At 45.2% G+C, this 20,695-nt stretch overlaps 4 protein-coding genes across 4 annotated transcripts; 2 read left to right on the top strand and 2 right to left on the bottom strand.

Annotated features, from left to right (window-relative positions):
- Window positions 1-4,770: 4,770 nt before the first annotated feature.
- LOC129617126 (uncharacterized) lies at window positions 4,771-6,155 on the bottom strand. Its single transcript, XM_055532512.1, has 6 exons — window positions 6,106-6,155; window positions 5,985-6,055; window positions 5,856-5,933; window positions 5,590-5,813; window positions 5,272-5,536; window positions 4,771-5,222 (listed from the first exon to the last, which is right to left on the bottom strand). The coding sequence occupies exons 1-6, from the start codon at window positions 6,141-6,143 to the stop codon at window positions 4,771-4,773; spliced, it is 1,128 nt and encodes a 375-aa protein (XP_055388487.1). The 5' UTR covers window positions 6,144-6,155.
- Window positions 6,156-6,803: 648 nt separating this feature from the next.
- On the top strand, window positions 6,804-8,336 carry LOC129617129 (uncharacterized). The gene has a single exon (XM_055532516.1). It carries the CDS (start codon window positions 6,804-6,806, stop codon window positions 8,334-8,336), a length of 1,533 nt encoding a protein of 510 aa, XP_055388491.1.
- A 9,050-nt stretch (window positions 8,337-17,386) lies between these two features.
- On the top strand, window positions 17,387-19,511 carry LOC129617128 (ataxin-2 homolog). Its single transcript, XM_055532515.1, has 3 exons — window positions 17,387-18,085; window positions 18,135-18,572; window positions 19,347-19,511. The coding sequence occupies exons 1-3, from the start codon at window positions 17,387-17,389 to the stop codon at window positions 19,509-19,511; spliced, it is 1,302 nt and encodes a 433-aa protein (XP_055388490.1).
- A 28-nt stretch (window positions 19,512-19,539) lies between these two features.
- Window positions 19,540-20,270, bottom strand: LOC129617127 (uncharacterized). The gene is made up of 5 exons (XM_055532514.1): window positions 20,215-20,270; window positions 20,037-20,169; window positions 19,836-19,991; window positions 19,704-19,782; window positions 19,540-19,658 (listed from the first exon to the last, which is right to left on the bottom strand). The coding sequence occupies exons 1-5, from the start codon at window positions 20,268-20,270 to the stop codon at window positions 19,540-19,542; spliced, it is 543 nt and encodes a 180-aa protein (XP_055388489.1).
- Window positions 20,271-20,695: the final 425 nt, after the last annotated feature.

Raw genomic sequence — 20,695 nt, 5'->3', positions numbered from 1 at the left:
CATTGTTTTTCCATTTTTCTCAGAGGGCGTTCTCTCTTTTGCATCCACGAGCTGGAGGCATCGGAGTTGCAGTCACAATGCTTGCGTTTGTTCGTTCTCTCAAAATCCTCAGTGAGTTGCTTTTAAACTCATTTCTCCAACTCATTTCTTTTTTTTCAGGGCTATTGGGGGGAAATTCTTATTTACATTTATGCCTCTTTACATACTGAATTACCTTGGGCAATTCCAAAAAAACATTTAAAAGAATGTTTCGCACGCATGGGAGATCACGATGCATGCGTCTCCTTACATTTTTGTCGCGATTTTGACGCAAAATTCAACGGCACTTGCTACACCAGTCCGCTTCACTCAGTAGGTGTTAATTCACATGTTGTTATTGATCGGGTGTCCCAATTTTTAGGTAACGGAATTCTATCGTAATCGTCTGAAAACACCATTAGATCCATCCCCAGTCGGATGTAATGGAACTGTTGCAATTACTGTTCTCGTTTCTGTTGTTTTGGCGGCGGCCCTTCTTCTTACGGGATTGCGTCTCATTGGCCAGTGTATGTCAAATCATCTCTCCATTATTGTTTTACCTGAATGCTTGTAGTGGCGACCTTTACTGTTATCTCCACTGTCATTATTCTGTTTTTCATCGGATCCATGACTTTGCAACATACAGGAGGTCAAGCCGGCATGCGTCTCTTTTTCGGTACGATCTCATTTTGATAATTATTGTCTGACAATCAATATTTCAGAATACACGCGCTTCGAAGATTTTTTTCCATTTATCCGAGTGGATCGCGGCCGCATCGATCGTTGTTCGCATGGGTGTGACTGCGTTTGGTGTTCAAACAATAGTGACAAGTTATACAAGGTGCGTCTCATATGAATCACGATCAGCTGCATTTCATATGCTTGTCCTTCAGAATTGGAGATAATGTTCTTCCACTTGGATGGGTGCATCGCTTGCATCTTCTTAATTGTTTCTGTGTTCTCTCTTTTAATCGTCTATGTGCTTGAGGGGTAAAATTAATTTAATATTTTATACTCTTGTATTCCTTTTTCAGAACACTGTATGCTTCTGATCTCACTTCTGGATTTGCTGCTGCGATGGCTCGAAATGGTCTTGTTCCCAATGCCGGATTAGTTGCATCGCTTGTCGAGCGAGAATTAAATGGTCCTGAATTTCGCATTGCTCTCGACAATTACTTAGAGCACGCTCATTCACCTTCCCTTCTATTTGTACTATATGCTTGGGGTTTAACACAATTTCCAGGAGCATCTTTTCTTTCTTTGGTTTTCTATTTTTCCATGGCTTTGATGTCTTTAGTGTCGCTAGCATGTACTGCTTTAATCGTTGTCGCAGCTTTAAATGTGAGTTTTCTTCTTTTTGTAAAGTCGATTCATTCCTTCTTTCAGGAAACCACAAGGTTTGAAAAAACCTCATTTTTAAAGTTGGTCTTATGTGTCTTCGCCGGAATGTATGCCGTGTCAATCCCAACATTTCTGACATATTCGATTGATGGAAAATTCGTTGTAGGAAGAGAGGTATGACAAATTGATTGCTATGAAGATCTAATGATGATTAGTGCTCCAACTTCTGTAACACTTTCTTCTCTTTCAGTTAACGGAACTCCCTGCTGCTTCATTTGCGCATCTTGGAGCTCCAATAATTTCGATTTCTCAAGTTGTTGCGGTACGTCCACTCAACGATTGTTCCGTTTGAACCTTGTCTTCTATTTTGCAGACTTGCTTGATTTTAGGATACAAAAGGCAACGGAAAAGCTTTCCGCCATGTATGGAGATCACTAGTCGCTCTTATGTGCTATTTCTTCTTTAGGGGCAGGCCCGTGTGTTTTTATAACCGTAGGAGTCGGTCTCTCCGTCGCAGGGCTCACCAGTAAACTAACTGATGGATGGATGGCTTACGTTATCCCAACAAGTCTCTTCATGATTCTTTCTGTTGGAGTTCCTTTGCTGATAGCAAAAAGTGGACAAGGAGTTTCTTATAAGGTGTGTGACATCAACTTCAGTTAGTCTGAATTATTGAATCAGGCGAATCTCCGAACGCTTCTAACGGGAGATGTGGAAGAAGTTCGCGGCAAGATCAATGGGGTCTTGGCTGGTAGGCACTGAATTGAATAACGTTCTTGGTATGATGTTCTTTGTTATCAGCGTATCGTCAACCTTATCATGGATGTAGACTTCCATATATTTGGTCATGGGCATTCAAATATGCTGTAATCATTGTATTCCTTTCTCTGATGCCATTTGTTTCAACTGATTACATTAATGGTGCAACGCCAAGTGAATTGGCAGCGGGTAAGCATCAATCATAAATCATGTACCAGACCTGTTCTTCTCAGATGTTGTTGTTACTACAATTGCTCTCATTCCAATTATCCTCGTTGCTATCTTTCCTCAAATCATAGCAGTTCTGCTGCCTCCTCCAGAACGCCGCTGGTCCCTAGATAAACTGAACTGCCAGTCGCCTCAAGTAACGCACCTGTTGAGACGACAGACAGTCTGGTTCTGGGAGGAGTTTCTATCACCACAGACGCTTTGGGAGAAAGCTTCTGTATTAGAACCGAAACTTGTTCAGAGATGACAGTCTCGCGTATATTGGTTTTCATTGTCGCACAAGACATAACAGTTGTCCTGGTTCAGAAAAGGGTCCTGGGACGTGGGACGAATTCTTGACAAAGTATCCTGTTTCTGCCTTACACTCTCCTGGATAGCTTAAACTGCTTTCTTGTGAAATTAACCAAGATGGCCGCTATCGCAACCAGTGAAATTCCCCAAGCCCAAAAGGAGGAGCTGTTCTGCACATATGCCGCTCTCATTCTCCATGACGAGAAGATGGAAGTTACCTCTGACAATATTGCCAAATTAGTCAAAGCATCAGGGGGCTTCTGTTGAACCCTTCATGCCAGTTCTTTTTGCCCGCGCTCTTGGCGAAACCAACATTGGGTAGGTTGAATGAATGGGGGTCTGATTGATGCTGTCACGTGTTTCAGTGATTTGCTCTCGAGCGCTGGAACTGTTGGGGCTGCTCCTGCTGGTGGCGTTGCTGCGGTTTCTGGAGGAGGTGGTGCGGCCGCTCCTGCTGAAGAAGCCAAGAAAGAGGAAGAGCCAGAGGAAGAAGAAGATGATATGGGATTTTCTCTCTTCGACTAGGGGAACGATTCGTGCACGTGAATTTTTGACTGGACTGTCAGATAACACTTGATGCCTCTAATTGCTCCTAGTCTTGCCACGTCTTTTTGACCGTCGGAGAACCACTAAGAGAGAGAGAGCTTTGAACATAATTACTGCTCCTTGTTTAATGTTGCTGCCTTGCAATAGAGGAATGGATCAAAGATCTTATTCTGGAGAAATCCAACCTTCCATGGGAAAGGAAAGAAAAACAAAATACCTTGGTGTCACGCCTCAGCTTCGTTCTAATGATCAAATTAAGAGCAAACTCAGATGCGTTGAATCAGTACCTCAACGATGGTTCTTTGTAGGATACTTCAAGCCTTCTCGGCCTTAATGCCTTTTGGAAGTGGTCGTCTCCGCGACTTGGATCATTCAGAAAACTTAGGAAACCAGACGGCCGAAGAACTCCACTATCCGCTTTATTCTTTTCTCGGGGCTCTATGAAGGGCAAACGGGTAGAATGCTGAACAAGCCTTTGCAACTGACTAGGTTGTTTCAAGGATAAATTCTTCAGGACGGCAGGAGCTGCTGTCCTTCTTTTTTTAGTTGTACTTCTGTAACTCAAATTGCTTTTACCTAGAGCTCGTTTCACTACCAGCTCTGGCCTGTCGTTTGCAGCAAGTTCTGTGGTTGGGCTGTCGGATACATCGCGACTCAGTGAGACTTCGTTCAGAGAAAGGTCCTCCAAGGATGAACGAATCGCCAAATAGACTTCCGAGGCTTGGTGCGCCGACGTTGGGATGTTGTCAGCTTCTTTATCCTCGCTCGATTGACAGAAAATAGATCGACATTCACCAAATCGAAACGGGGGGGGATAACTGGGGCTACTTGCAGTAGTGTCTTCGTCGTCCCCTCTGTTCATCCATATCCCACCCGTCAATGCTTTGACTATGCCTTTTGTATGAATGAGGAGTTGTTGAATAGTCTTGCTTAAAACACTTGTAACTGGGGTAATCGGGAACTGAAGACGAGCGAGGTGAAGGAAGAAATGACGGCGAAAACGATGAAGGCGAAGACCCTGATGCAGAAGGACTTGGGGCTTCTTCGACTGAAGGTAGGGTTGGCACGTAGCGCTCCGCCTTGGGAACTTGTTGAAGCTGAAACCGTCAAAGTGAAAACACACGCAGTCTGAAACATTGTAGCACCTTGAAGAGGGGTTGCAATTGGGTTGTTTGCGTTTGGGCTATTTTTCTCCGCATGGTCTGAAAATGTTGGAGATGTAGGTATCGCTAAAGAAGACTCATACCCTCAATGCTCTTCGGAGTTTCACATTCTCCAGCAGCAAGAGCTGTTTCTCATCGATCGCTTGAGCGGTTGAAGGGAATGGCTTGTTGGTGTTGACACTCTCCATCACTTACGATAATCGTTAAAAAATGCATTCAAGTTTGCCTACTTTCGCGCAATAACTCCCAAATAAATAAAAGCTGTATTGCGAAACGACTATTATGTAACACTACCATTTTGACCGTGTTATGGTATGAGTCGTCAGTGAGTCATCTCTTGACAAACAAAGCAAAAAAACTTGACATCATACCCAGCAGAAGCACAAATATGTTAACACGATTGAAGTTGTGGCATTTTTCTCTCCTAGAAGCACTTTCTATGAACGATTGTTGGTCCACTCTCATCATACTCCTCTTTTGAAATCCACATGTTTTGGAATGTCGAGAGTGAAGAGAGAATTGAGCCACCAATCCAGACTGAGAATTTTCTCTCAGGCGGGGCAACCACACGAATCTTCATTGCGCTTGGCGCCAGTGATTGCATGTCTTTGGTTAGCCGTTCGCTCAATCCATCATACATTGTTGTGCCACCCGATAACACAATATTGTTATATAGGTCCTTCCTAATATCAACGTCACATTTTTGGATGGAGCTGTAAGTCAAATGATGAATTCCTTGGTCTTCTTTTCCAATGAGGGACGGATTGAACAAAGCCTCTGGGCATTGAAAACGTTGCTTTCCAACAGTAATGACGTTCATATCCGGAAGTTCATATTGCACCTCACAAGTGCAATTCTCGCCTTGGTTTCGCACCTCTGAGAAATCAGGTGTTAAAGTTGCCGCAGATATTTTCAGTCAACCTACCCATCTCATAATCCTGCGCTACATAGCACAGTTTTTCTTTGATGTCGCGAGCAATCTCTCTCTCTGCTGAAGTACTCAATGTGTATCCAGTTTCCGTCAACAAACGTTGCATGTAATTGGTCAGATCTCTTCCGGCCAAATCGAGGCGCAAGATAGCGTGTGGCAGTGCGTAACCTTCATAGATGGGCACTGTATGTGAGACGCCATCTCCACTGTCAAGTACGATTCCAGTAGTACGACCAGATGCATACAAAGAAAGAAGAGCCTAAGGGCCAAAACAAATCTTGAAACAGAAAGGAAACTATTTAGAGTATCCACCTGGATGGCGACATATGTTGCTGGCGCTCCGAAGGTTTCAAACATAATTTGCACCATTCGCTCTCGGTTGGCCTTCGGGTTGAGCGGCGCTTCAGTCAGCAAAACTTGGTGCTCTTCAGGATTCGCGCGCAGCTCATTATAGAACGTATGATGCCAGATTTTTTCCATATCATCCCAATTTGTAATAATACCGTGTTCAATCGGGTATTTCAATATCAATATTCCTGAGTTATTCATAACTTCAGTCTGTTAAGGTATGGACACACCTCTTTTGCTTTGGGCTTCATCGCCGACAAAACAGTCCTTTTGATCAACGCCAACCATGATGTTTTGATGCTTTGGGCCTGGCAATGGGAAGCCCATAGATCTGAGGGTTTCTACCAATTAATGCTTACGGCCAACGATCGACGGAAATACACATCGGGGGGCATCATCACCTGCAAAGCCGGCCTTGACCATCCCCGACCTAAAGAGAAAATGAGTTCATTTATCACGGCGCTGATTGTTTGGAATCACCCGTTATCAACAACCAGCGGCACCATATCTTCACCCATCTTGTCCAAATTGTTTGACCAATACCGTTGAAATGTGACGAACTACCGGTGAAATGAGACGAACTAAACAAGAAGTTTTAGCTCAACAATGAAATATCTGATGCAATGCCGCTTCTTCTGGGATTGTTGTCCTTCCCGCTAGGCGTGAATGAATGATCTCAAGTAATTAGAATTCAACTTTTGAATTAATTTCTATGCTGCACGTAAGTAAAGTGGAATCTCACTTATTTGATGGTGGGGGTTTCCTGTGGAGGTTTTTTAAGTCTGTGAGGCAAACTCGATAAACAGAAAATGGTAAATTATTGAAAACCAAAGCTGAGGCCATTCGTTTTGGACACCTCAGAGCAACACTAAATCTTCACCTAGCTAAATTCAGCTGGATGTCTGAATCCGGCACCTAAACTCAGCTAGAGATTCGGCTCAGTACCATGAGAAAAAAGGTCGATGAATAACCTGGCCTTTGTAGTGCTTGTCGTTTTGATGCGCGCTTCTAGCATGCAGATGACCCAACTCCCTTTCCGCGGTCCTAATCTGGCAGTTCGGCACTCAGTCTCCGGTAAATACATCCGTCTTCCGTTTCCAACGGAGTTGGCGTGTTTAATTTTTCAATTTAGTGATTTATTATTTTCCTCCAATCGACTCTTCTCCCCGTTTCTTTTTATGCGTAACGCTCCGCCCGTTCCACCCTCTTTGGAGGATGTGGATGACTGTCCTCCTTTCTCACGACTGTCAGATCAAGGTATCTATTCAGATTCGATTTCCAAAGAGCTGGAGAATTCTTTAACAATGGCTGCTGTAGCTGCTACAACTCCTGTGAAGTCCACAAAGCAGATTCCTGAGTCTTTACAAAAACGCATCACCAAAACAAAGCTCTGCATTCATTACGCTCGAGGTCGCTGCATTCGTGGCGAACTCTGTTCCTTTGCTCACAGCAGCAGTGAGCTCAGGGAACCACCGAATCTGCAGAAAACACGATTATGTGTCGCCTGGATCATGACGAACTCTTGTTTTAAGGGAAATGACTGCAAGTACGTTTCTCTCCTGACAACACATTCCTTACTCTTGTTCCACAGATATGCTCATGGCCAAGCTGAGCTGCGATGGACTCCTGAGTTTTATCGGACGTCTCTTTGTCCGTCATTGAAGACGCCGTTGGGATGCTTAAGACGGGATCAGTGTCGCTACGCCCATTCCCCCCTTGAGCTCCGAGCAATGTCTGAGTTAAGTCGTCCTCCATCAGACGACTGGGTCCCTCCGCCGCCAACGAAAGTCAATATGATGCATAAGTCCCACTCGATATCCAACGAAATCCCTTGCTGGCGCACCGGAAAAACAATCTCGCCCGAGTCTCAGAGGAGCGCGTCTCCGGGGTTGCTTCTATCCGATAATTCTCCAGATTACCCAGAAGCCGATACGCCAATTGTCCGCTATCCCACAGCGCGAAACATGTACCAGAATGGAAGGTTTCAACGTGGTTCAGGAATGGAATTCGATCCTGAAATCTCCTCCCTGAATCTACTTTCAAGGGGTCGCGAGTCCTCGATTGGTCCAGTGGATCTCTATACGCTGAGCCCTCTGGATATTTTGAGAGATGTTTTAAACACTGTGGGAGCAGCCACCATGGGAGCCCCGGGTCTTTCACCACTTCACCAAAGCAAGAAACAAGTGTCCCTCTCCGTGCCTCAAGAAGAGTCCCTGGTGTCCCTCTCCGTGCCTCAAGAAGAGTCCCTGATGTCCAAATCAACTGTCGAATCGGCGTTTCGCGAAAGTGGAACATCGGGAAGCGGCGGCATCAAGGACGAGCACTCAGAACTTCTACATGAGAGCTTCAAAGGGCTCGCTGGATCATCTTTGCCGTTATTCCCGGAACCAATCGAGCGCGCCAGACAACTTCAAATGCAGGGCAAATTGAGCTGTGAGAGCGAATGGAGCAATTCTTCCTTAGATCTGAACAACCTTGTTTCCATTTGGACTGAAATGACTGTCGCATCGGAATCTGACTTGGCAGCTCTGAATGTCCGTCATAAAAAACGTGAGAATACTAAGGCGTTTGATCAAGAACAATTTTGGCGTGCAGAATCGCCTCTGAATTTCAACACAAACCCTAGGAATGTTTCCCAAAGCGAACCCCTGGAGTTTATTCTCGAAGATCTGATGAGTGACCGAGAGCGAAATTCCCTTTCTTTGCTCTAGTCCATGGATTGTTAGAATCGTTTATAGTTTCATACGAGTAGTCTTTTTTCCCCGCTTTTCAAGTGTATTTCAACAAACTGCACTATAATAGATTCCTTTTGTCAGTCGGGCATTGGGAGAGATGATGTCACAAGTTGTCCTGAAATTAGAAGCCATCGATCGAACCCTCTTTCCGGATATAAGCAACTGACCTGCCATCGCGATTTTCCCACACCCAGTGAAGGATGACCCTGTTCAGCAGAGCTATCAAATCTTGTGCTTCTTCAAATCTCACCTCGAACTGCGGCCACTACACTTTTGGCATAATCACAGGAGGTGCAGCTAACGGCTCCTTCAACAGAGAATTTTATCGTTATGGAGAGTCATGAGTTTTACCTGCTCCCAAGGCAACCCACGCGCTGAAGGAAAAAACGTAGTTAAGAAGCAGTACTCTGGCGCTCTCACCACCCCACGCTGGGATCACTGCAGCGACAATCCTGGCAAGGCGAGATAAGAGGAGGTGATCGAGAAGAACGGGCACACCTCACAAAAGGTGTAATCTGTAGCTAGAAATCCGTGTGATGTCATCATGTGCGCGTTCGTGCAGCCCCCCACCGTAGGCTTGCAGCATCTGTCGAACGTAGTTTGCAGACGCGCTATTGGGGGTACTATTACCGTTTGCACACCTCCTGCGTGCAATACTGGGCGCTTGTAATAAGGGGAAGCAATACAACAACAGCGAGCAGAGAATGAGCTTGCCGCATCCAATCTAGTTAATACTGACGGATATTTTATTGAGGTCGAGCACTTTTAGCATAGTGTTCACGGCATTCCGTTGGGCTCCCGCATGGCCACAGAAAAATTTGGATTTTCGAACTAACCTGAAATTAGTTTAAATATTCAGCAATTTAATATTCTTTGATGGCAGTTTTCTTGTTCCAATCAACATGTGCGTTCTTCCTGCTGTCAGTTCAACACCTGTGTCCTATGATATTTCTGGGAGAGGCAGCGGTTCCGCCCCAACCAGAGCAGAATTCAATTCTCCAAGGAACACTTGGTAGGAACTTATCGAAGCAAAAAATGACGCTATGTTGTTGGGCCAGATATTGGAGGGCGGAAATTCACCGCAGCCTGCAACTGTCGCTCTCCTGAACGGGGTCTGGGTTCCAACATTGGCGGAATTCTTTGCAATCCGAGCAAAATAACAATAATATCAGGTGAGTTCGGTTATGTGGCAGTTGAGAAACTTCTGGGAAATCTTAGATCACGGCACCACCGGGTTAACGAACCAAGATGTGCGCAAACTCTATGCACAACCACGAGACATCGGTAGGGATCTACTAGGCAGAAAGACACTGAATTATTGTTCTCAGAAATGATTGATGTGCAGTACCAAAAGTTTGTCTGTATGGATGATCGTGTAACTGAACCAAGCTTGTTAACACCTGGAGGTGATTTAGGCGAATTTCTACTCGGGCTTAGCATTCTGGTTAATACAAATAGCGCAACACCACTTGCAATCGACGAACCAACAATTATCAATTTAATGTCAAAATATGCGCAAAGTCTTCCCCCTTCTCGCCAATTCTACCATTGTAACGATGATTTATCCGTCGCTCATTTAGAAAAGGAGTTAGCGCTTGTTGGTCTTGATCTGGTACACATCACCGAAGCACTCCTGATCACACATTACAATCCCTCAGACGAAACCCCCTGAAGCGCATAAGGCTGCCCTACTTCAAAAATTACAACAAGCCCCTAATCACGGTGACACTCACCTACGAGCAATTTTATCGGTAGGTTGCGATTCTTGTGCTTGAAGATTGTTTTTTAAGCATCCTGAAAGATATCATATCTCATCCGATCTCGCTGCCAAGACAATTCAATCCTTCTACTCCATTCTGTGGGACGATGGAAATGCTGCAAAGTCCCGATTGGATTTGGATCTATTTCCCGGAGTCAAAAATCCACAAGCGTTTTTAGAAATAGATGAAGGTGAAAAACCAAGACAGAAGAATTAATAATATTTGTGTTTTAGGAGAAGTTTGCACCCAAACTCAGAAGGCTCCACTCTTTCGCCCAAAAGTCAGTCACGCAGGGCAAACAACAAGCGCACTTATCGTTCACGCCTCCGCGGTTTCTCATCGGAGGAGAGAGATTGCTAACTTTCTTGCAAGCGAGGCACAACGCCTTAAAAGCAACATGACGGCTGTCGATATTTATTCAAGGATGGAAAAGTATGGGCTTCAATGGTTAGAAGCAACAATTGCAGCTTCTGCGAAGGATATCAAATTTTATCGAATGACATTTTTGTGAAAATAACTTCTTGGACCGAAAAGCGAAGAGCTACTTTTCAAAGATCGAAAAAGTTAAACAGAGAGAAGAACGTTCCTTCTCCTGTTGTCTTCATTCACCAATTCTTGTGATGCGGCTAGAAGAAGTGTTTGAGCTGTAAGAGATGGAGATGCAAATGAGTTTCATCAGTTTTCCGGACCTTCGAAAGATAATTGATCGGATAGAAGAATCTCAACGATAACGCAAGCAAGTGTATCAATATTTTCGGATGTCAATCGCGATAGAATTTCTGAAATTAACAAAAAATTGGATTCTAATTGTGTTTGTTAGACTGACCCTGTTGAGATGTTTTCGGTAAATCAATGTTTCCAGGTTGAATTGGATGAATGATTGGCAAGGAAACCACAGATCGAGCGTATCCCTCTGGAACAAGACCAACCAGTTCATCCCAAGTTAAAGGTTCAATGGTCAAATTGCGTTCCTCGAAAAACGGATTCAACGTGCCGCCCCTTCGTTGACCAAACACTTTCTCATCCTCAATTTCTGGTCGTGGGCCCGCTCTTATCCGACGCATCCATCTTCGCCGCGCTGCCACCCATTCCTCGCCCCCCAACATTGGGTAAATAAATTTTGGCTCCTTTCGCTTTGGGGGTTTCCGTATCTGCTTTGATTGCGCCTGTCGGCCCTTTTTGGGATAAACTTCCTTTTTTTGTTGCTCCATCGCTTCTTGGGACAGATCTTTCGGATGATTCGCTTTTTTTGGTGGTTTCTTCTTTCGCGGCGGTAAAGGCGGGGGGGGCGATTGACCGTCAGTTGAGGGGGGGGCCGGTTGTCCGTCGGTTGAGTTGTCCTCCCCAGCAGCAAGATGTGCGAGTTCCCGAGCTTTTTCGAATCCGTACTTGTTCACCGAAAATGTTTTTTGAGACCGTCCATCACCCTTTCCAAGGGACGCCCTCCATTCCTTGAGGAACATTGATGGGATTGATTTCTAACGTAGGATCCTACCTGGTTTGATTCGTGGAAGTAAACTCCCTTAGGGAGCATGTTTCGTTCATCCTCAGTGAGATGAAATGATGTTGTTGCGCTTGGTCGGTGTCTTTCGACTGGGCGCGGGATAGAATCCTCACTTTTTGCAATACTCGGGCGCCTCGTTCTCAAATCATAACCACCAGTTGAAGGTTGATTCAATGCTGGACCTTTCATGTTATAGATGTCTCATAAACGCCTGAATAAAAATCATAAGGAGAACAGTAGCTTTGAAAAATCGTTGCATGTGGTGTATTAAAGAGTTTTGAGAAAATCATAGTCATCCGCAATACATGAGAGTTGAGTCTCGAAAATCGGAACACTTATTCAGGTTGGAGTTCTATTGGATCAGGTTGGAGTTCTATTGGGGCAAAATAGCTGAGATCTGTGGGTTTGTCGCCACTCAATTCACCAAGTTTTTCTTGTGGTGCCTTCATCACCCCTAAATATTTTTGAGACACAATGATACAGCAATTCCCGGAACTGTCACACTGGATCTTAAAACGAAATCAAACATTTTTTTTCATTTTTTTTCTCCATCAATGAAGTTACCCTCAATTTTCTCATCTCGCCGTCATTCTGTACCCGCAGCGCCATTGGCGTCGACGGAGTCAGACACCACTAATGGCACTCCCTCCGCCTCCGCAAATATTGATAACTACCGTCGACTTCCTTCTTCCAGCTTGTTTAGTGTGCATTCTGTGAGTTGCTATTCTACTTCTCTGCAACCAATTTGTTTTATTTTTCAGACCGAACATGCGCCTGCGATCCAGCGCTCCAATTCAATGATCGACTTTGACCTTGTTCGTCAACTTTCGGAACTTTCTGACGTCGTTCAGGAGCCTGACAAACATCTCGAAATTCCATCGTTCTCTAATTCGGCACCATATAATATACAAGACGCGGTTTCAGAACCCCAACAAGTTGATGAGGACGAATTCGACTTTCATAGAGGTGATTCCGTTGAGGCAACTTGTGTTTTGTGTTCTTGGCTTGTGAGCCGGAACACACAAACATAGAAACCGACTTTTTTCTCACACTTGTCTTTCTTGACTTTTTTGTATTTGAATGTTTGTATGAGTAGTGTGCTCAGTTTTCATGGAAGGTGACGACGATTTCTTTTGTGATCAATTGACACATTTTCTGCAGTTTTGGGAAGGGGAGTTTGGTCTTGACAGCTAAACCTAGCAACAGTGGCTTGATTTCTGGGGATTCAAATCCTGACAAGAAACAAAACCACAATTGTAAGAACGCACTTTCATGTGACGAACCATGAAGATTGGATCCGAACACCGCTCTATAGATTGATTCAGCATAGACCTCATTTTCTGGGTTTCTGAGACGCAAATATGGAGTTAAAAAAAAAAAAAAACTGAGTCTACAAGTGAGAAGCTTACCGGTCTCCCAGAAGTATCGCCGATGACACAGCGCCATCGTGGCCTAATTGCGAGTCTGGTGAAACATCAATCTGGACAACAGAGTTTGTATAGAATCAGTGTGGAAGCTTACAAGGCATCCGATGTTTCCACCTGTTTCTGAAATAACCAAGAAATTTTTATTTGAGTATTCAGTGAGCCTTATATCAAATACACGACCATCAAGGTCAATTTTCAGCTGCTGAACTTTAGGACAGATGGAATCCGTTTTTTTCCATTTTCATACACCAGATGTGGTTCAGGTACGTTAAAACAGGCATACTCCAATACATTCAACGGAATGTCTGCGTGTTTATTTCACTGGTACTCTTTTTCCAAAACCCTTCATTTGTAGAGCTTCAGCTCTTTCTTGTTCTCCAGGTGGACCCAAAACAGTCATGAGCGGTACTTGTTTGGGGGGTTCATCTTGAACAGGAGTAGATCCTTCGGCACGCTCCTTCGCTAACCTAAAAAAGAACTAATGGAATTGGGACTCCACGCCTTAAACCCACTTTTCTCTTTCCTCTTTGATTCTCTCTAGCAGTTCTTGTTGCTGCCTCAGAGTCTCTTCAGCCTTTTGTTGCTCCTGGCGTTGCAATTCTTTGCGCTGCAGTTCTTGTCGTTCCAATTCTTGGCGCTGCAGTTCTTGGCGTTGCTGTTCTTGACGTTGTTTCAGCTCTTCTTGCTTCTTCTGGTATTCTTCAATTTCTCTCTTTCTGTTCTCCGCTGCCTCTTTTCGCTGGGAAATCGCTTTTTGAATTTCGGCGTTACGAAGGGAAATTTGTTTTTTAGCCTGTCATTACAAAACACTGCGATCTGGAGTCCCCCATTCAACTCACTGCAAGGGTCATGGCGCGGCGTAGTGGAACGGCGTCTTTCTTTACTTTCTCCTTCAACTCCTGCAATTCTGATTGCTGTTTCGTCAGTCGTTGGCGCTGCCTTTCTTTCCATCTAATGCTTGGACTGCAACTCACTCTGACGCAAGTGAGATAAATCGAAGTTCTACAACCGCTCTTGTTGTGGCAGGTGAGGGTTGCTTTAAGACGCTTAGAAATTGCAGAAGAAAAGTCATCCGCTGCGAAACGGATGAACTCCTTTGTTTCTACAGGAATCTGCAACGTTATTCGAACAAGTTGATCCCGTTTGATTTTGTTTTTATACACTGCTGGTCTCAGGCATTGCTCTTTCAGGAGAGCTGTATTTTCGAATGAAGCTCGTAGTTCAATTTCTGAAGAGTCTGCAGGGTATTCTGGATCTTGTCTCTGCTGAACATAAAGGTCTAACTTCAGCCCCACAGTCCCGTGAACAGACTGGTCGCATTGTTGGAAAGCTTCTGTTGCTTTCCATGGAACAGCATTAAAGACGAACTTGCGGGTTTTTCCGTTTTTGAGGGTGTCTTCATGGGTCTTGCGAGTCCTCCAAAATGGCCATGCACGCCTCAGCGTCACCCCAAGTGGCACTTGAAGGAACGAGGACACTATCGATGAAAGAATGCCTTGCTTCTTCTTCTGCTGGTCATCTCCTGAATCGCTCAGAAGAGAATCTCTCGTATGCCATTGACTGGCCTCTAAATCTTGTTGAATGAATGATTGATGAGATGAAAATGATGAACTTGATGGAGAATAATCGTCGTCTTCATCACCTAACCGATCAACAGAATCGATTTCTGATGTCGAATAGTCCTCATCGGATTCCTTCCCACTTTCCCCAATGCGCCCAGTATCTTCAAGACTCCCTTCCGCCAACACCAGCGAGTCGGAGCTCGACAGTGACGCGCAAAATTCCTTTGGTGTTTGATCAACAGCTCGAATAACGCAACCAAGGCATCTCAATTTTCCGTAGCATTCCCCTGGATTTATCCCTGCGCTTTTAAGACCCTTCTTACATTGATAACTACAAAGGAGCCAGATGGCGTGAAACCAGATATCAGAGTTGTATCACGTCGCAGTCACACACTATTAGAGGATCAATCTTACAGTTCACACTCGCGTTGAGCCGCTTGGTCCCCTTTCGTGAGGAGTCCAGATCCCAAAACTCCAAGATCACCGCTTTGAATGAATGATGCAAAGATACTCAAGAAGCATATCAATGTAAATTTAATTGCAAAAACGCATTTCATGGGCTGACAGGGCACAATAATTCTAGCACGGCATGCAAGATGCACCAGATGTAAATATTTCGTGACCACAATAAATGGTGCATTTTTGTTCAGCACAAGAACCAATTCTGTGAACGTGAAAGTCGTCTATCTTGCTGTGACCTTTACTATCTGTTATCCGTAGACTTGTTGCATAACTGGGCGAAGTTCCTCAACTACAGCGCCAGCGATCGGGTTTGGAACTGTTGCGTGGATTGGCTCGAATGCACTTCGAACGATGTCTCTGTATGCTTTGGATAAAACTGGAAGCTACGGCGTGAAGTTACCTGATACGGTTTTTTTTGAATTTGAAGGAGTCTGAATCGCAAAGCTGGCTTGATGGGAACTGGAAATGTCTGACCTTTGCTTCTGGGCAACGTAATCCTCTTCATCAGCCCTTCGCAGGGCTTCTTCTATCTTCAGTAATGCGTCCAACGAATCCAATACTTCTTGTGTGGCTTGCTGTGGGGCCTTCAGAAAAACATTTTCGTGAAACTGCTATCCCTATGCACCTACGTGAATGCGTAGCTTAAAGTTTGCGTCACCAACAACTGAATAGAACAGCATTACTTAACCTTTCAGCTCACGTGCCTACCTGCTTCTTGCATTGCTGTTTTGGAGCCTGGCTGCATTTGGCCATGAACGACAAAAACTAGAAAAAATGGGAATGCAATTACTAACATTTGCGGAAGTTTCTGGGTAACGAAGTTACATTGTTGTTCATTCTCGTGTTTTTGTTTTTTATCTTCGTGTGACAAATTAAAGAATTCGGTTCAATGGCAACCTTCATTGTTCACTCAACCGTTATGAAAAAAAAACGTGGAGAATTGTGTTTCTATCGGAAGCAACGCTTTTATGTTGTCTATTGGGGTCAGAATTCATATCGTCCAAAAGTCTCAAAGGTTCAGGAAATCCAGTGGTGTTCAAAAATCATCAGCATACTTGACAAGACTCGCATTCATCCGTGCATTCTTGCTCGCATTGTTCTCCGCATTGTTGTTCTCCGGCTCCAACAACAACTGAAACGCAACTTCAAACATCAGTGTTTATCGTGGATTGTACCGATATTGGACGCTGGACTTGCAGCAGCTCTGGCAAATCCTGAGTTGACTGAATGTTGAAGCACACTTGTTAACACTATCCCACCCGGTTGAGGTTCAGGAGGCAGATATGGCATTCCCATTGGCATACCCATAGGCCAGCCCATAGGCCAACCCATCGGACCACCCGGCGGCCCACCTGGCGGCCCACTCGGGGGAACACCCGGCGGCGGACCACCCGCCGGACCACTCGGGACCATAGGCCATTGAGGGGGTGGCGGAGCTACCCTGAGGAGCAAGCCATGTGTTCCAATTCCCTTGAAAAATAATGGGATTACGGCGGTTGCTCGCCAGTCGGTACAGGAGGCAGTTGTAGCTCTTTTCCAACACCACTGCATCAGGAAGTTACAACAACTGTTGTGTGATGCTTACTATTCCATTTCACTTGGTCCTGGTACATCATATCTGATAATCCAGATTGGGTCCAGGGAAGCCTTCTTGCACTCTTACCCGCCTCGCGTGTATCCTCCTTGTATTGCTCTCCCAGAGCCACTTGGAGACAGTTGATTGATCCCCTTTGTCTTATTGAATGACTTACTATTCCACGTCAGTGGGTGCTGGTGCTCCATGTCTGTGAGAATAAAGCACCGCGAGTTTAAGATTAAGGTTCCACCCTACCCTCCCGTAGCACCTCCTTGGATTGCCCTCCCCGCGTTGCTTATGTGAAGGCATGAGGCATTCAACTGGAGTTACGGAGGACTCACTAATTCAAATCAGTGGGTGCTGCCAACTCCCTACAAATTACTAAATTTTCACCAGCATTCCCTGTGCAAGTGTCTCACGCCTTTATGAATGCGCTGGATGCTAGCAAGAGGTACATTTGTGGGTCGGCACCCTTAAAATGAGCTTCTCACCGCTTGAATTCAATTTCGACCGTCTTCTGATCTTTGTCGAAGTTGAACAGCTCACTAGAAGAAGCAAAAGAATCAAGAAAAGATGAGACCCAGCTAACATGTCATTCAGGTCAAGGCTATTTTTTTTACATCTTTGTTTCCATGTTGCTGAGAAAAAAAATTCTGGAGAACTTTCAGTCACGAAGAAACATGTCAGAAAAACTGGAGGTACAAGGAGCTTTCCGGAACAGTCACTACCAGAGGAATGACGAACCCCTTTTTAGTTGAACAGCGACTCAATGCAGTCGATCCTTCTTCTTCAAGATCAGCGATAGGAAAGAGGCCTGCTAAATTTCGTTCTCCCCGCACACGTCCCCCACCGCAACAGTTAATCAGTCGCGGTCGACTGGCGACACTGAAGCGAGCATTGCGATTACAAGGTGTTTTTTTAGCTGCTGCATCCTCGGGAATCAACGTAGGGCAAAATGACAGCTGGATGCCATTGGAAGAAGGCCTTCGTGGAGAACGGGAATCTCAATATCTTCCACCTCTAGTGCCCTACATGTATCAACCTCCAAAAAGACAACAACAGCAATCAGCAATCCAATACCCGCAGCAACAGCCATCAGCAGTCCAATACCCGCAGCAACCGCCATCAGCCGTCCAATACCCGCAGCAGCAGCCATCAGCAGTACAATACCCGCAGCAACTGCCGGCGGCAGTTTACTACCCACAGCAGGCTGTGAAGCAGAAGGCACGAGCCAACATCAAATTCTGTGCACATCCGCCACAACTAGGCTCATTGAAACCTGGAGGCCAAGGACAGAAAATCAACCTTCCAGTGAAAGTCAAAGGGGTATTTCATGATGAAAAAGGTCGCCAACAGGACTTTGAACTTCAAAATGTAATTCCTCTATCGTTAAGGGGATGGCTGACGACGGGTGTCAGGCAGTATGTTTTAAATGTGAGTTAAGATCTTCGTTCCTGTACACTATCAAATGGCATTTTTTTAGAACCCCCAAAATTCTGGATCCGCCCAAGGTCAACAACGTGGATACCAACAACAACCTGGATATCAACAACAACCTGGATATCAACAACAACCTGGATATCAACAACAGCCTGGATACCAACAACAACAGCTTGGATACCCGCAGTATCCGAACAACCAGCAACCCAACAATCAGCAAAATGGACTGCCTCTCAGTCTAGGTCCCCAACTAGATGAAGTCGCTCCCCCTCCACCTAAACCTCCTTCAGTTGCGTCCGTCCAACCAACGCTTCCTCCAACGCCAACGCTTCCTTCAGCCAAGCCTGATCCGCCGCCTTCAAACAATGGGAACTTCTTGCCCTCGGTGGAACCACCACCTGCTGTGGTAACGCCAACCCCCCCTGTGTCGGTCAAACCACCTTCCGTTGTACCACCAAGCGTGCAAAGCGCTCCTCCAAGCGTGAAGAGCGAGCGTCGAAGAGTCCAGGCCCCCATACCGATTCCTATCCCGATCCCTGTGATGACTGGTAGGCTCGGGCTATTCATTTAGGAGCTATACGGCGCTTGTTTTAGATCAACCCTACTTGCCGCCCCCCACCGCCAATTCCTATTGTCATCCAACCGAAGGAAGGCAGTGCCGTTCCAGGCGCCGTTGCAGTCGCGGCAGTTGGTTCTGCAATTGTTGGGAGTGCTGCTTGGTTCCTTCTGAGGAAAAAGTCAGTCCCAAATCTCTCGACACCCTCATCCTGCTTTCTTCTCTTCAGAAAATCTCCAGATGGCACGTGCGTCCATGGACTTCATTGTTGTGACTGTATTGAATGTTCTCCCTGTATGAATGGTGCAGTGTGCTCTTGTGTATGTCATGGCGCTCAAACTTTGATTATTGAGCGCCAGCCGTCGCGAACGACAGATATTGAATTCCAGCTTCCTCCTTTTTGAGTATTTTATGTTCCGTGTGTCTGTTTTTAAGTAGACCTGTTTATGTAGATGTTGTGGTGATTTTTGTGCCTTTTGAATCGCGCAACTACTGTGAACTCGTCATCAATTGGGAAAGAAGACCCTGTTGAGCTTGATTGTGAAACGACGCACGTGCAGAATAGGTGGGAGTTCCGACAACCGTGAAATACCACCGCTCTTCGTTTTTTCCGTCCTATTGAGATTCGCCGAATTCTTGATGAGCAACGTGGGTGACAGAATCAGATGACTGAAATGGACAAAAATAGTATGTGGGGAGACCACAGAAACGACAACCATAACGACAACAACAACCCCTACAACCACAAGTTGTACGACTACGACGATAACTGCGGCATTGAGGCCCAACGTCGAAGAGTTGGAGAACCGTGGTGATCGTGGAAACAGAGGCACGAAGAACATGAGCGTTGAGTTTCAAAGCTAGATTTAGACAAAACACCTCATTGCTTAAACTAAATAAGATCAGCTTCTTCTCTGAGATACTCCCCAACGTCAGATTGATGAAAAACAACGATTGCTTCTGTATCGGAAGCTCTCATTTCACTTGTTGAACGAGAAGTCACACCGAAACCTGAAAAAGAAAGACTCAGCAGGTAGAAAACAAAATTGAACTCACCAAGTGGAACATCTCCCATCGACAACACAACGACCCCAGCATTCTTATCCGTTTGCTCAGTGACGCGTCCTAGATGGCGCTGCAGAAAGAAGCACCAAGTTTTCCAGAAACGTCGCTACCAGAAAGTCTCACCTTCAAAACATGATTTCCATAAATAAAACTTTGTTCTCCTGCTGGCTTCACCCAAACCTTGTGCGTCGCAAAACGAGCAATCCACGGAAGAGAAGTGACGTGAAGACGAAACTTCTTGGTTTTTGAAAATTTTCCAATGCAAGTTCCTAAACTGATCTGAACACACACCAGATTGAAGACAGACAAGATGAAAACACTCACCAAGTTTTTTCTGGGAACACTCCCAGCAAATTTACAAACTTTCGCCGAAACGATGAAAACCCGATCCTTTTGAAGGCGAAAAACGTGCGGATTTTCCTTGTTGTCGACAATATTGACAAGATTGTTTCCGACGCTATGAACATAAAATAATAATTCATCGCGATCATGATTGACTCACAATTTAGCAAGTTTCTCAAATACAATCTTGCTTTCTTCTTCCTTCAGCGGCCTCATCTTTATTATGGCAGTTGGACCAGGACCTCGACACAGAGTTGGTACAAGTTTGGTCAAAAGTCTGTAACATGAGAAAAAAAGGGCGCGCGAGGCAAGTCAGGTCTAACACCTCCCCTCAACGGGGCAAACTAAGGACTCAGTAAGCCGTTGATGGCGTGGACCCGGAAGGGCTTTGGTGAGAAAGTCCGCAAGTTGATGCTCCGTAGGAACAGAAAGAACCTTGAACGTGCCTGAGTTGACATATTCACGAATTTTGTGGTATTTGATGTCGATGTGCTTTGCTCTTTTATGATGCATGGGATTTGTAGCGATGGCAACTGCAGCGTGATTGTCACAGTGGAGTGAGATCGGAGATGGGATTTGGAGCTGGAAGTGAGAATTCTTGAAGGACTTGAAGAAGCCAGAAAACTTCACTGGCAGTTTGG

This window comes from Condylostylus longicornis, unplaced genomic scaffold (genome assembly GCF_029603195.1).
Source record: "Condylostylus longicornis isolate FDR11 unplaced genomic scaffold, ASM2960319v2 ptg000413l, whole genome shotgun sequence".
In the NCBI taxonomy this organism is placed as follows: Eukaryota; Metazoa; Arthropoda; class Insecta; order Diptera; family Dolichopodidae; genus Condylostylus; species Condylostylus longicornis.
Note: the sequence above shows the minus strand (reverse complement) of the source record. Positions and strands in the feature narration are given on the sequence as shown.